Source organism: Carcharodon carcharias, chromosome 14, assembly GCF_017639515.1.
Source record: "Carcharodon carcharias isolate sCarCar2 chromosome 14, sCarCar2.pri, whole genome shotgun sequence".
NCBI lineage: Eukaryota > Metazoa > Chordata > Chondrichthyes > Lamniformes > Lamnidae > Carcharodon > Carcharodon carcharias.
This window is the reverse complement of record NC_054480.1, coordinates 119,126,145-119,142,936: the sequence shown is the minus strand read 5'-3', so window position 1 is coordinate 119,142,936 and position 16,792 is coordinate 119,126,145. Positions and strand designations below refer to the sequence as shown.

Sequence of the window (16,792 nt, the reverse complement as noted above, 5' to 3'; positions counted from 1 at the left end):
TTACTCTCCGTTGAGCTCCAAATCTTAACCACACAGGCTCTCTAGAGGGAAAATTGGAGTCATTCCAAGTTTACTCAGGGATGACTCAGGAGCCATATTTGCTCAGGATTGCACATAGCTCATGCACACAGCTGCAGGAGATATGCAACTAACCTGCAACTAGCCTGTAACTAAAACTAAAAAGCTTTTTATTAAAAACCCATTTATTTTGAAAATTTATAACAAAACTAGATACATTAACATGAAATTGGTCTTCTGAACTTATTTTCTGTACAGAAGTAACCTCAACAACATTTCAAAGCTTAATACATTTGTAAAGTAACTACACTGAAAATTTATATTCAAATTCATTTTTCTCTAAAAAATTCACACCACACTAAAAATAAAAAGTAACAAATTACCTAGTTTCTAATCTCAACATTTAGTTTTCTTTTAAAAAAGTCCCAGAGTTTATAAATATCCATTTTTCAATGGGTATCTAGAACTAATTCCATAATATACTGTTATAATACAAAGAGACTGTTGACCGAGTTTATACAAATATTTGAAAGCCATTTACTTTCCTCTTTATAGGGTTTTTTTGCATTTGTAATTAAAAACTGAACAACCTTTTTCAGAAAATCTGGTACACCTGTAGCAAAGCTCTTGATATTTTCAACTACTGATAACATTTTCACCAGATCCATTTTTAAGACAAACATTCGACAGCAACAAGCCCAGCACTAAAAGTTAAAACACCAGTAAGTATCGGGCAGTTGCAACTAGAAAATATATCTTAATTATAGTTACGGGATAGATTTTTTTCATACTCAGGTTTCTGAAAAAGACAGCTTCTTAAAACACTTCTGCTCACCACTCTTGCATCAGTTCTGTTGCTATGGAAATGCCAAAACAATAAGTAGTCAATAATGGAGACTGGGGTTTTTAAAAAATGACATTTCTGACAGATTGCACAGGCTGTCTTATTGTACACCCTAATACACAGCGACAACTGAATAATCTCAACCACATTTAACCAAAACATTGTCTGCTGGACCAACTACACTATAAGGCACAGTAATGGCATAAACTCCAAACTGAATGCAGTAGGTTTGAGACAGGTTTTTATAATAATGTACAACTGCTATCCTTAGTGAGTGTTATTAACAAAATGAATGTCTACCACAGGAATCACTTGGGTGAGTCAGCCTGCTTATCAGTTTGAAGTCATCTTTCTAACAGCTAAGGCTATGGAGCACTTGCACCCTTCAAAAAATGTAATGGTTTAGGAATGCCAGCTACTCAAGTTCCTTTGTCACTCTTTGGAATACCAATCCAGGGAAAAAGGTGTATGTATGTGTGGGGCGGGAGAGAACGGCACGGTGATGGGATACAAAAAAACAAACTAATAGCGGTGGAAAATGCGCCTAAAAATGTCATGTTCTGTGGGGAGGGACTGTAACTGATTCTTCTGTGAGTTAAAGGGGAGAGATTATAAACAAAACTCACCACTACCCAAGTTTTCATGGTACAACTTTGGTTTAACAGTGGCAACTCTGACCAATCTAAGGCAACATTCCAGACCCCCAGCAATCTGATGCTTTATCCAACTTGTCAGAAATGTTATAATCAGTTATTATAAATGCACTTTAGAACAAAACAGCACATGAAATATATTTTTCATAAATATACATCGCCATAGCTACAGATACTGCCTCAGAGGAATGTCACTTGATGCGAATATCAACCACAGTCACAGTCTATACATTTATTGGGCTCATTCATCATCTTCAGTATCCTCTTCCCCATCATCCTCCTGGGTCCTCTTTCGTTTCTGGCCTTGGACAGTTTCTGTGAAGGAAGAATTTATCCAAACAGATTAGAATATGAAGTTTTAGTGAAGTGATTGTTACAGTGAAAAGCCACTATGGAAGAGGAATATTCCAATTATATTGGAAATATTTGAAGAGACCGGGAGCATATAAAAAAATAAGATAGAAACTGATTTGCTGCATTTTAAGTTAAGAGATTTAAGGCTGTTTGCCTTTTAACACAAAGGCACTACAGTAAAATTCACGTAATGACAAATAATCACAATTAATTGCCATGACAGAACAGAATACTTAGTCCAATGAAATTACTAGAAACTGATCATCTCAGGGTCAAGGAACATTGGCATTCATTCTGGAATGAGGGAATGCTGAAAATGCAGTTTAGGCGTTTCCTTCTGAGCTAACAGACTTCAAACTCTTCATTGTATTGCCTCCTCTGACAGACCTCTTTACTCATCTCCTCTTTCTCTACTGTCAATTAATTCTTATCATTAAGCTTCTGCCTTTAAGCGTTTAAAGGAATTTTTTGTTTCTTAAAAATAAACAAATGGAAACATGGGCAGTGTCTGATTTTCCTGGAATGCATTCCTGGTGTTCCATTAAGCAAAACTTTAAGGTATTGAAATACAATATAATTGATAAATGAACTGGAATAGACACAATAGACTGAACAGCACCCTTCTGTCCTGTAACCATTTGGATTCGAAATATTGCTAATATAAAATACGTAGATTTTAGAATTTTATTTAAAACCTTACTTGAAAGTAAGACATGAGAAATTTCAGTTACTGAAGTAAAAAGGCAATTTCTCCCCCTTCAAAAACCTTCTTAGTGATCTTGGAAACTACTGCACAGGCAGTTTAAATGTTACATGTTCTCAGAAAAGTAATATCAAAAATGACAATAGGATACAAGATTGGTGGACAAGTAGTATGTTTATATGCAAGCAGATGTGTATGTTTAGAATAAATAATTTTCATAGAATATTCAACGTAATTTGTATAGATTATTCTGTTATAGATATACTTAACAAAAATCAATTTGTGCAGTAGGTAGGTGGTTAGGTTTATCTTACTAAATGTGTATAAGTGGATGTGCCAGTGTAAACATGTCGACTTATTTTCAATATGTTGGGATAAGTTAACATGCAGCTGGATATTGGAGGTGGATTGAGCAGGTTATGAGACAAAAAGTTAAGGAAAGGAAGCAAGAATAAAGCCACAAAGAGGTCAGGACGGTGAATGGGTGGTGCGTTGAAAAGATTAATAAATAAAAAGCAAAGTTTGGAGTTGCAGAAGGCAAGCACAAAAGAGGTTGGTGAGATGAAATATGAACGGGATGGAGGAAATTAGGGCAGTTATGATCAAGAAGGTGGAAAAGATCAATAGAAAACCGAATTCTGAATAAACAAAAGATGTGCATATGTAAAACTTTTACAATAAATTAGAGATTATTAATATTTAGACTATATACACATCCTTTCTGCATTACAAAAATTTGCAATTGATCTAGTCTAAACTAGCCAAGTGTTTCTTGAAGCTTACCTTTGCACTCCTCTTCACCATCTTCAGCTTCTTCATCCTCATCATCCTAAATGAAAAACAAAAAAAATCAGTTTTATATTTCAGACTTAGCTGTAACAATAACAGCCCCACTCAATGCTTTCATACGCTTGGATGCAAATAATTATGAATAGCATCTACACAAAACAAAGCCCAAAGTTTGATGACAGACAGACTTCACTGGTTTCTAAGAGGTTGATGCAAAGATTGAACTGCAACTGGATCCACCAACGAGTATTTTGCGCATACCTGTGACTAATGTTAAGAAAAAGAAACGAGATGGAGTGAAAAAGAAACAGATCCATCAGATCAGGAAGTTTTGTTTTTACATGGTTTATTACTTACATCTTCATCTGCACTATCTTCATCATCATCATCATCATCTTCTCCATCAAGTTCATCTTCATCCTCTTCATCCAAAACGTCAAATTCTCCCTCTTCATCATCATCATCCTCCTCCTCTTCAACTGCAAAAATTATACAAGTTAATGAATTAATTCAGTGCAAGGTCCATATTTTAACCCAGCGTTTTTTCCACTACCAAAATGGGACCAGGGAAACAGACAAAAAAGTTACACATTCAAAAGTAAAGGAAATAGAAGAGCAAATATACTAAAAGGAAAAACAATGAAAGTTAGAAAGGAAAGAATAAGACCATAAGTACAGGTAAAACATTTACATTTATATAAAAAAAATTGTAGATTATATTTACGGTAAAACTATTTCTGATGTATAAATAAACATTGTGACATAAGCTGAAAATAAATTAAACCAGAAATGCTAGGTTTTACTGAACAGGCTGACAATCTATTATAGATTAATATCTCAATTTCTAAGTTCACTCTACAAAGAAATATATAATGTTGTTTAAGTATTTGAAATTTCACGTGTCAGGCACTTCATGCATAGCAAACAAGTCTCTCGTGCAAATCCCACATTGAACAACTGGATGCTACTTTGTTTATACAAAAATTCAGAGATAAGCAAATCTGGTGGATTTCAAGCCCGCACATTGTTATTATCTTGGAATACAGCAATACCGATTGAAGACTGGTAAACACTCAAATTTGGGCCCACTAACAAACTCCTAGAATAAATACCAGTATCCAACTTTTGAAAATCATTCACCAAGAAATCCTTTTTGCAGCTGAGAACAGGGAAATATTTCCCAAAGCTTATCCATACTTTTTAAACATTACACTATGAATATTTACAAATTTTGATTACATTTAATAATTTACATGACAACCATATCACTAATCCAAAAAAGTTGTCACCAAATGGGAACCCTTTGGAACATATTTCATTATCACATTGTCATTATCCTCTCATCAGCAAATATGTCAACACTTCAGTTAAGTAGCTTTAAGGCTGAGGAAACTTGCAGGACTCCTTTACAAAGTGGGTTAATTGAAGTTATTTGGTTACTAAATTAACTAGTTTGGCGATATGAAATGATAAAAGCCCTTCAAGTTTTGCACATTATCAGCTTAGATCCTGTGTAAAAACATACCATCTTCATTTTCCTCATCATCATCTTCCTCATCATCGTCATCTAGACAGTCACCATCTCCTTCCACATCTGAATCGGGTGCTTCCTGATCATCCTGGTCATATCCATCAAGGTACGTGAGCTGGGGGAGCAGCTTGAACATGCTATCTCTGTAGTCATTTAAATTAGTCACTTCACAGTTAAATAAGTCAAGACTCCTCAAATTCAGAAGTTTCTTCTGTTGAACAAGAAAATACATTTGAGTATTCTGTGATTCTGTTATGAAAATACATCATGCTTATTTCAACCTTATTCCCATGGTATTACAAGGAGGATTGGAGAAAGGGATACATCAGATATTGATCAATTTGGTTATATCTCTTCAAAGTTCAGTATCTATTGCACAGAACCTGTTGTAACAATTGATATTTTGTAACAAATAATCCACACAACTTAAATATTTATCCTCACTTGGAAACTAGGTAGGAACAGAATTCAACTTCTTTCGCATACAATTAAAAAAACTATAGCGATAAAATGGAGGATGCCCCACTTCAAATGTAAATAAAGCAAGATTCCCTTGATCACGAGCTAATGAAAGGCTTTTATTCAGATATGGGGATAGTTTAAATGAAAGTTGGAAAATGTTCATGTGAGTGAATGCATTTGATTCTGCAATGTTACTTCAGCTCAAAGGAAAAAGATTTGCATTCATATTGCACTTATGATTTTAAAACGTCCCAAAGCATTTCAAACCAACAAAGGTAGTCACTGCTTTAATGACAATCTTAACTTCAAAGAAATGTCCTTAAAACATAACTTATATGTATTTTCTCATCGAGTGTCTCCATAGTAACTATACACTTATGAAAGGGGACCTCAAGGAGCCCATTGCAGAGAAGGAACAATTTAGACCATCTGCATCATTAACTGTGGAAGCCTTTCAATTAGAGAAGCTGGTAGCACCAGGATCTCTGTTACAATGCTTTGTGGAAAACCTTTTTTTCCGGGGGCACAGTAGCATTGTCACTGGACCAGTGTTCCAGAGACCCAGGGTAATGCTCTGGGGACCCATGGCAGACGGTGGAATTTGAATTAAAAGTCTGAAGACGACCACAAAGCCACTGCCGATTGTTGTAAAAACCCATCTGGTTTAATAATGCCCTTAAGAGAAGGAAATGTCATCCTCACCTACACATGATTCTAGACCCACAGCACTGTGGTTGACTCTTAAAATGCCCTCTGAGCAAGGGCAATTAGGGATGGGCAATAAATGCTGGCCTAGCCAGCGATGCCCACATCCTATGAACGAATAAAAAAATACAGTAGCGTGCATATAATGGTGTTTGAAGCATGGCTTCCCCTTATATTTAAACTTAAACTTGAGGGCTACAGCAACAAACCTGAAGAATGATGGGGACTCTATCAAAACCTTCAAACAATTTCCATTAGGTTTGCTCTTGGCCTTCCCTGCTCCAGTGGAAATAATTTCTCCTCATAATAAGTTTCTAATCCCTACTATCCTGGTTCATTTTGTACTTTTTATATACAGGTATGTTGTATTGTCTCTACAATATTAATGTCCTTTCCATAATAGGGCACCCAAAACTAAGGCCTAACCAATGCTCTTGTACCATCTCTCATTGCTCCGGTATTCTTATGATCCTATTTTCAGAACCCAAAATCTGATTCTGCTTTTTAAAATGGATTTATCCAATTGCATTATCAAGGAATGACATTTAACTTTATAGATTTCTGTTTATCCACACCCTTCAGCATTTTTACATTTGAGTATGTACACCCACTCTTTGTTTTCTTGAGCAACGCCCATTATCTCCAGTCCAGCTTTTCCTGTTCAGTGACTTTCTCAGTCACTACTTTTCTTACACCACATGCCTGAATAGTTCTAAACAAGACTCCTCTTAGATACATTAATGTTAGACCTGTTAAAGTCTTGTATTTACACATCTACCACACCTGCTCCGCTATCTATCCAATTAGCCATTTCTCTAAATTTAAATATGTTAAATACGACTTGCCTTCAACAAATCAATCTTTTTTAAATGATCGTGAATTTGGTCGTTTTGTGGATCCCAGCACAACTGACATTAGACTAACTTACTGCTACTTGGTTTTACACTTCTCTTTCTTTGTGAACGGACGTTAAATTGGATAGCCTCCAGCTGCTCTCTTCAGACTCTCATTGATAAAAAGTTCAAAATTTGCTCTCAATTGCTTTATCTTCATCATTTGTATCTCACACGCTCTCAATCACACACAAATCTGAACATATCTTTTAAGTAGAAAAACTCAGCAGGTCTGAGCATCTGCGGAGAGGGATACAGTTGACGTTTCGAGTCCGTATGACCCTTCATCAGAACTAAGACATATAGAAATGAGATGAAATATAAGCTGGTAGAGGGGGGTGGGTGGGACGATTTCCAGGTATTTTTGTTTTTGTTCTAGATTTCCAGCATCTGCAGTATTTTGCTTATATCTTTTATGTATGTTCCTTCTCCTTTTTGTCTCTCTCTCCACCTCTGAATACCAAAGCAAATCAGACCATCTCATTAACACAGGGAAATGAAAAATATCAGCACCACAGGTTTTAACATTAAAAAAAATCTTTCTCTACCCAAAGACCCAAAATGATTTAAGAAATGTAAATTGAGATTTCCCCGCCCCCCCCATCAGTTTAAATTCTGTTCCACAGAACAAAACTGTCCACTAAAATGCCATTATCTCATGACACAAAGATGTCCCTTGCAGGAAACTGTAAAGCTCGTACTATGAAAGAGTCTTTGTTCATGTTAATGCATATTATTGGGAAAGTGGAGACAAGCAATGAGCATAGATTAAATGCAACCACTGGGTGTTGAATATACATTGTTCCACTTGCAGGTGTCAGTGCCCTTGACCTTATTAGCAAAATTTGGCCAAAGTGTATTTTCCAATCTTCAACTGATATTCCAGTAATCCAGTTTTAAATTGCCATACAAGTCACAAGTCTCCAATGAAGGGAGCTGATTCCTGAGAAAGTAACTCATTTTCACCTGCTTGTTGCCTTTTATAATTATATTATAATGAATAATACTCCAAACAAAAGTGGAAATGTCAATCACATGTGGCTTCCTTCAGGCTCAGCTGATGCCAGGTGCCTGTGACTGATCCAGGAGGCTGGGCTGAGTTGTCACTGGCTTCAAGAGCCTCCCGGCTGGTTCAGGATTTCCCTGCTCAGTGTATCGCTCGGCAGCAATGGATAATTGCTGACCTGTAATAGCCACAATTCTACCCAGCTAAATCTTGTCAAGCTGTATATATTATTCATCACTTCACCCCTCACCTATTACTAATTTCTTACCAAAGGCTCCAGGGTATTGATGTCCTTGATTTTATTTCCACTGAGGTTTAAGTGTGTAAGGCTTGGGGTCCTTTCTGCCAGAACTTCAAGACCTCCAGATATCCTGTTATCACTTAGTTCAAGCTGAAAAATTAAGATTGCAATGTTTGTAAATCACAATGCTGAACTATTTTGTTACAAATGAAAACTGCAGCAAGCCACAACCATTGGCCCTGTGCTGCTCACAGCCTACCATAGCATTATGATACATGGACAAGGTCATTTTTTAAATACAGGTCATGGGCAGATGGTAAAGAGCTACACAATATCATTTTAAAATCATTTTCACACTCTGGTTTTCAACTAGGCTCATAATATGGTAGCTGCAAATAATGTCAGGTTATAAGTAATTGAAGCCGTAAAGATAATTAGAAACCAAGGGCCAATTTTGTGTAGAATCTGGCGAGTTTATAACCAGAAATAAAAACATGGTAAAACTCAGCAGGTCTGACAGCATTTGTGAGAGGGAAACAGAGTTAATGTTTCAAGTTTGCCTGACTCTTCTTTATAATCAGGTTTGGTTGAATTAAAGGCATAAAAGGTCACCTTTAAAGTGTTTAGGAATCATGTCTAAGGAAAGAAATTGCTAAGAATACAAGTTGGAAAGTGATGCGATGAATCTCAGGAGCAAGTTCATGAGATCATACGGACTTTTAATCACATAGCAAGCCTTTTATCACAATGTCAGGACAAGCTGATATGTCTGCAGTAATTGTTAGAAGATGACTAAAGATGACAATCATAGCTTGTAATTCCCATCAGACAACCATTTCCAGGTGTAGTTGAACACCTCAAATGGATGGCAGAGAAGTCAGGCCTACAACAAACAATCTACTACACAGCCAAAATTTCACATTTGTGCTCAGATGATAGAGAAAGACTGAAACCTCCAGGTGATATGGAATTAACATTTTAACTGTAAACATAACCGTACTAAGCTGCACTGAATGTAACTGCTATATTGTTTTAAAAAAGTGAACCCTAACTAATGTTGAGGTGTGTGAAAATACATTTGTGCTGATGGTGATTATTAGTTATCAAACCCAACTATCCTCTTGATATTTAACCTTAATGATGCTATCATGTACATCATTAAACAAAGTAATATAATTGATGCCAATTTTATCCTTGATGACTGGCAGTTAGGAGCTTTATTTATTCAATGTCATAGTGTTTTTGTGTTAAATAATTAAGGTTTTATAGCTATTACTATATTTTGGGCTAGTTTATAAAAGGTGGTTCAAAGGGAAATGAGCTGGGCACGCTCTAAGTCCCAAACATCAATGGTAAAACTCAGCTGAATTCTCTGACATATACATATTAGGAGAGGGGAAAATAATTATCCAATACCTTTCAACTAATGCCCCTCACTCAACTCAGAATGGCCAGTGATTGACACTATCTGCCACTTTGGGGCACGTGACCAGATCTAAACTTCTCAAAGTAACTGGGAGCATTATGAAGCTCAGATCAGTCTAATAGAGGCAAGAATGTTGATGCTATTATAAAATAATTTACAAATAAATATTCTAATTTATAAATATGAACTCTGGCCAAAAAACCAAGAGCTGAGATGTAACTCTTTTTAAATTCTGCATTTGCTGTTGATACATTATAGCCAACTGAAAAATGGCATTGAACACAACAGATTAACAGCTGGATGCTGTCTCCTTTAAATTTTAAAATAACTGGATACTGTTTATGAAGAATTGCCAACTAGGACACAGCGATCAACTGATTAATGTCCTTGCCACTGGACTCAATGTCCCTCCCATTGCATCATTGATGCAGTATGTACTATCTACAGAAAACACAGCATAAACTCACCAACATCATGGGAAGACCATTACCAATGAAGTACCATTCTGACTGGGATATATTTCATTGATCCTTCATCATCACTAGTTCAAAAATTGGAGAATTTCCCACTTGGCACAATGACTAGAAGTGGTTCAAGAAGGCTGACCGTTAAATGTCACCTCAAACTATTTAAGGCTGGGCAATAAATGCTAGCACCACCCACATCTCAAGAATATAAAAAATACAAATACCAAAAACTAATACAATGAAAAGGAGTTAAAGGGCCATGATACGTAGATTAATAATCTATAGTAACAGTACATCTGTGAGGAATAATAACTGAAGGATATTAGATTAATCATTTAACACTCTTCTATAATTCCACAGCAGAATTGGATTTAGCATTCACACTACCTAAGATTACAGATGTATACATTTAGCATGAACTTGAACATAAGTGCCTAAATTTAGTTTCTTTCAGACATCGTTCATTATCCGGTCCGATGTGACACAACCCCGAGAATACAGTCACTTCTAAATTAAGCTTTCAATGCCTAATAGTCAGAATGAAAGATGAAGTCAGGCACAGATGCATTATCAAAGACTACGTAACTAACACATCTATGATTATCAGTTACCACCATCACACAATTAATCATTTAAGAGCTATAAATATTTAGGCAGATATTAATTGCAAGTTTAAATTGTTACAGGTGTTTCATAAATGTACCACAGTACATTCAGCCGTAGCTTTGTGACCATCTGCAGTTATGTTCAGAATTCAAGATCACTGTAATTAACACAATGTATTTATTGGAAGGCTGCCCACCAGGAAGACTGCACCAAATGCACTGTAAACCAGCCTAGTAAATTGGCTCTGTTGCATTAGTAGCTGGACTTTTCTCAGATGATCAACTTTACCCTAAAAATGAGTGTTCAAATTCCTACCTTTCTTAGTTTATTTAACTTTGGGAGATTTGACACAGATGTCAGCATTACATTGATCATACTGAGAAACTCTAAGCTCTCAAATGCTGCCGACAGTCCCTCAATTTTGCCATCGTTTGACCTGCAATTATCCAGAACCAGCTCCTTAACCTGCAAGGGAAAAACAAACAGTACTTTCAAAAATAGTAATGTGGTCCAGTTAAATGCAACAGACAATTTTTATCAAAGTCTTCAATTTAATAAGGCATGACAGAATTATTTTGCAGTATTGTCTTCAGTGTACTGTATTTGATGTCTTTAAAATTAATTGGCATGGGAGGAACAGAGTAGCTGAAATTAGATGAAAACACCAGAAATTGGAATTTACTCCATTGGTGAACTAGCTTCCTGCAGTGGTAGTACTGGAAGAGACAGAGCCCATGACCTCAGTGTTGCTCCCACTACATATGAAGCAGGCATCCGGTGGAGGCCGCAAATAAATCCTGGGGAATAAATATGAAATCTGGGCCTTTTGTCTCCATCCAGCCTGGCTCAGATACACTGAGACTAAGTGACTTTACCGCATACCAGATCCCATGCCAATAGTGTCCGCTGGATGTATTTATTGGCACAGAGGACGAGGGAAAAATGTACCTGGATGATGCTGTCTGTGATTTAAAGTTCATGGTCTAGACTTGCTATTGCACCCACCGACTGCTTTTGGAACTGTATCCTACAAGGATCTAACGCTTCTGAGGTGTGAAGGCTAAAGTCAAAATTAGCAGAAAATAGTCATAGGAAGAGTTAACCTAAAATCTTGACAGCCTTTTACTAAATATCTGCAATTTTGTTCAGTGCTCTCTGGGGGGTGATGCTGGGCTCATGGATGTAACTGCTGTCTACATTGCCCCCTGCTGGTAATTGTGACCTCAGATTCAAAATTAATTTAAAACAATCAAATTCAAAACCTATACATTGAATAGATTTTGATAGGTTACATATAATTTGATGGCAGAGGTTTTGGCAGTTTAGTAGTGAAAGTCATTGGTTACAAACCTTCCTTGGTTAATGCTTTCAATAAGAATTATCACCAATGGTGAGGCAGAGTGGAGAAAGAAGCAATCTAATCTTGGAGAAGTACAGAGTGCGTGGCAGCATGTATACCTAGATTGCAGAGGTACCCTGCAATAAATTCACCGAGGAACCAGAAAATCTACTGAGAGAGGTGGGAGTACAGAACTTTCTATACAGCCACAGATAAGTTGCAGTTTGTGGAGGCTACTAATGCGATTTTGGCAATGTTACAGCAATGAAAGGAAGTTGTCTTTGTAATAAACTGGACTTGGGAAGAAAACAAACCAGAATGAAGCAGCATTCTAGGCTAAAGGCACAAAAGTGCTAGAAGGAGCTGATAACCTTTTGTTCTGGTGGAGGAAATTATAGTTCAGCCACCTATAGAAAGTATACTAGTGCAGATAAAGCATTAAAAACAACTGGCTCCTTTTCCAATGAGCCCATTGACAAGTACCATTGTTTTACACAGTGAATTCCAGGTTCATTGGTGCAGAATGAAGCAAGATTGATTTGTGGTAGAAGGTGAAATGGTTTCAGGGAGGTACAATGATCTGTTACTGGGAACCCTGGCAAAGAACTCAACCACACAATGGATAGGTCTCTTTCCCAAAGTTGCTCATGAGGACCTGGATTTAAGAAGCAATGGAAAAACTTGCACTTTGACAGCACCATTCATGATCTGAGGACAACCCAAAATGCTACACAGCCAGTGAAAGTACAGTTGCAATGTGGGGAAACAACAGTCAGCAGAGAAAGAACCTAAAACAGCAATAAGATAAATGGTCAAATAAAATGTTTTTGGCAGTGCAGGTTGCTGGTTAAACATTGGCCAGGGCACCAGAATCCTCATGTAACATTGGTACTTCCCCAATGCTGCATTTAGACTGGATTAAGTGCTCAATTCTTGCAGTGGCTCTTGAACATATGACCTTCTAACTCGATGAGTGAGCTTCTATTGAGCCAGGTCTGACAACTTCAACCGTTCATAAGGATCAAGTCTTTAAATAGACATTGAACTTGGAATATTTACAAATTCAAAGTAGCTCGCTTATCACAACCTGGTCTGCATAAACTCTTCCAACTCTCAAGTCTCAGCACAATGGCCACCGAAATCTGGGTATAAGAACACAATCACATTTAGCCATAACTCAATACCTACCACGACTCGGTTGTACATAGGCAAGTAGCTGTTGCTGAAGGTCTGCAACTAGTGGACACGATATGTGTGTCCTTGTTGTGGTCAAGATGTGATAATAGAGTCACATTTGGAAACAATTAAGTTGTGCGGCTTACTATACATCCCAAAAGAATTCTGGTACCCACATCCTATCAAGAACAAAGGAGCCTGCATTTCTAGTTGCTTTCACAGTCTCAGGACTCGTCAGTCTGCTTCACACTCACTGAACTACTGAAGTGCAACCACTATTGTTTTGTAATCTACTTTGGCAGGTACGGTTGAGGGATAAATGTTGTCCTAGACATAGAGAACTCACCTTATTGAATAATGTCATAGCACCTTTTACATCCAGAGGATAAGAACAGGACCGTAGCTCAATGCTGCACCTTTACACAACAATTGCAACTTGTGGTGTAAAACATGATCCGACATCCAATGAATCAAGGGGAAAGAAGAGACCCTTCGAACAAGCCCTCAAACGTGTGTCAGTTGTTTTAAATGATCAACTAGTGATTATCCTCCTTGGAGGTAGTTCCAAGTTAACACAGGTCCACAGTAATACAGGCACGGTTAATGATTGAACAGCTAGACTGGCTGATTAACGAGCATCTCTGTATCTATTAATTATATCCAAGATTCCAGCCCACTGAAGGCCGTGATCCCAGGTGCTGAAATCTTTTGCTGGGTTCCTTTCCACAGCTTCGGATAACCTGTCTCTAACGTGTAGTGCAATCTGGACTCCGTGAGTAACAGGAAGGTTCTTGGTGTTCTCTGCTAGCAAACTCTAAGCTAACTCTGCACAAACTGGTGGAATCCTCTAACCTTGGCTGTTACTAACTATAATAGGAGCTGTAGTAGGCCAATCGGCCCATTGAGCCTGTTCCCCCATTGAATAAGATCATAGCTGATCCGACCGTGGTCTAAGCTCCACTTCCCTGCTGTCACCTCTCCACAATAACAGGCTGCCAACCTCTCTTCACGGACTTGTCCATCCCCAGGTAGCCCTGAAGAGAGAGCATGCAGTGCCCATCAGTACGCGTGATACTTTCCATAGCCAGTGGATACCTCAGGGTAGAGTGTCTGAGACACACTGGAAACACCATTCTGGTTAAATGTGACGAATCCCAAAGGGAAATATGCAAGCAGTCAACATCAACCAAACAGAAACTGTATTTGTGGATTTAATAGCTTGGTTTGAAGATTCAAATATTGTGGTGGGTTTCTGCGTAACCTCTCACCAAATCTGACACGAGGAATTCACTAGTCAATACTGACCAGTTCTGCAATGCAGTCCCCAGGATTAAGTTACCTTTTATCAATTGCTAACCATTCTTCAGCATTCCTAAGTCGTCACATTCTTGGTATAACTACATTCTTCCTTTCTTACTTACTAATAATTGAATCAATACATATTTCATAGTATATAAATATGTCACCAAGATAAATATTTCAGTGCCTATACCAGTTATGCCCATTTACATTACCTAATGAAGGAGTGCAATAAATGCAAGTCTTTGTCTCCTTCTGCTTCCCAAGAAAGGCCAATCCTACTTTTAATGAAGTTATACAATTAAGTGAATATTATGCTGTCAAGGAATGTCACTCTAAACACACAATTCAGTTTCTCTTAAATATCCCAAGGACATTTCAGAAAATGTAATAAAATCAGGAGTTGCTAACTGGGGGCGGGTGTGGGGTGTGACAATTAAAAACCGAAACGTTTATTTCACTGCTAGAATTGTGATCAAGAACTGATACAATTGATCGCACGAAAGAAAATATTCAATGGGAATCCAGGAGTCATGTCCAGAGTTCACTCAGTTTCTGTAAAGATATAAACGGATTAAGTAAACAGGCCATCGCCATTCTGCTTAAAAAAAGGCAACATTTACAGCCCATGTGTTGAAGTAAAACTTGTGTTAAAAGTCGATCCTTTTACTGGGAGATACACAAAGAGGTGATTGAATATTCGGGATATCCGAGATCCTGGAGGCGGCTGTTTAACAGGAGAAACTCCCCACCCCCCCCTCCCCCCTCACCGCCCCGCCCCGAGCACTAAGGAAATGGGGGAAGAGGAAGATATTGCGCCGTTTGTGGAAATCGGGCCCAATCCAAGCGCAGGCGGCCCTTCACCAACGCCCCCCACCCCCCCCCCAACACGTGGAGGGGAGGAGGCCGAGCCAGCGGCCCAGACTTAACCTCAACATCCTCGGGGCCGGGACCAGCGGCGATCCCGGGGCCTCAAATTCCAACACCGGCGGCGGGAAAACGGCGCAGTTACCGCCAATTCAGCGCCCATTCGAACCCGGGCCTCAGCGCCCCACCACCTCCCCCCCACCCCCCCCAGGCCTCCCTCCTGACCGGCGTCAGCCTCAAGCGGCTCCGGCCCGAGGGAGGGAACGCGAAGCGAGCACAAGCCGCGACAGAGAAAAGGCCCAGATTCCCGCCGAGGCCGCGCCATACACCCGGCGGGAAATTTAAAATCGGCCCAGTGGTTTCTCTCTCCCGCCCGCCCGCCAGCTCCGGCCATGCGGTCCGGGTGAAGCCGCGTCTCCCTCCCCCGCCCGCCCTCCCCGCCGCTCAAAACACACATTGCCGCTTCCCCTCCCCTAATCCCGGCTTACATCCGCCGGAGTCCTGTTCCTCAGCTCCAGGTTGATCCTCTTCTTCATGTCCATGACTCTGGGGAATGGCCGCCGAAACCGCTTTCAATGAGAAGCAACGGACGGAAAACCTGGCTCAGCTCAGCAGCTCCAACCGCGCCAAACTGCCGAAACCTCTGCGAGCAGCCCCGGGTCCGCCCAAACCACTGCCCCCTCAGGGCGCCAAGCGTCATTGCAGCCTCAATCCGGGTCCGCCCAAACCACTGCCCCCTCAGGGCGCCCAGCGTCATTGCAGCCTCAGCCCGGGTCCGCTAGAACCACTGCCCCCTCAGGGCGCCCAGCGTCATTGCAGGCTCAACCCGGGTCCGCCAGAACCACTGCTCCCCCTCAGGGCCCCCCAGCGCCATTGCAGCTTCAACCCGGATCCGTCCGAACCACTGCCCCCTCAGGGCGCCCAGCGCCACTGCAGCTTCAACCCGGGTCCGCCCGAACCACTGCCCTCTCAGGGTGCCCAGCGCCATTGCAGCCTCAACCTGGGTCCGCCCAAACCGCTGCGCCCCTTCAGGGCGCCCAGCGCCGTTGCAGCCTCAACCGGGTTCGCCCACCACTGCCCCCTCAGGGCGCCTAGCGTTACTGAAGCTTCGGCGAGGAACGCCTCTCGCGATGCTACTGCTTTTGGCCTTTGGGTGTTAATATAGAATTGCACGAATACCGATTGAATTAGCATGTGAGGATAACTCCAGTTTTTAAAATATCAATGTCCTCAGACATGACGGGAGATTTCATCCGCTACTAAGCGGTCTCTGCTAACTGATTAATAAATGACCGAGTCCATGTTACCCTTCAGAATGTTAGTTCATTCATGAACAAGACTTCTCGCATCCATGACCTTTCTATGAATAATGGCGTTGACACCCTGGCTTTGACTGAAATCTGGTTCATGGGT

At 39.7% G+C, this 16,792-nt stretch overlaps 1 protein-coding gene across 1 annotated transcript; it reads right to left on the bottom strand.

Annotated features, from left to right (window-relative positions):
* Positions 1–185: 185 nt before the first annotated feature.
* LOC121286985 (acidic leucine-rich nuclear phosphoprotein 32 family member A-like) lies at positions 186–16,039 on the bottom strand. The gene is made up of 7 exons (XM_041204377.1): positions 15,868–16,039; positions 11,014–11,163; positions 8,227–8,349; positions 4,887–5,103; positions 3,719–3,840; positions 3,356–3,401; positions 186–1,830 (listed from the first exon to the last, which is right to left on the bottom strand). Exons 1-7 carry the CDS (start codon positions 15,919–15,921, stop codon positions 1,757–1,759), a joined length of 786 nt encoding a protein of 261 aa, XP_041060311.1. The 5' UTR covers positions 15,922–16,039; the 3' UTR covers positions 186–1,756.
* Between the last annotated feature and the right edge of the window lie 753 nt (positions 16,040–16,792).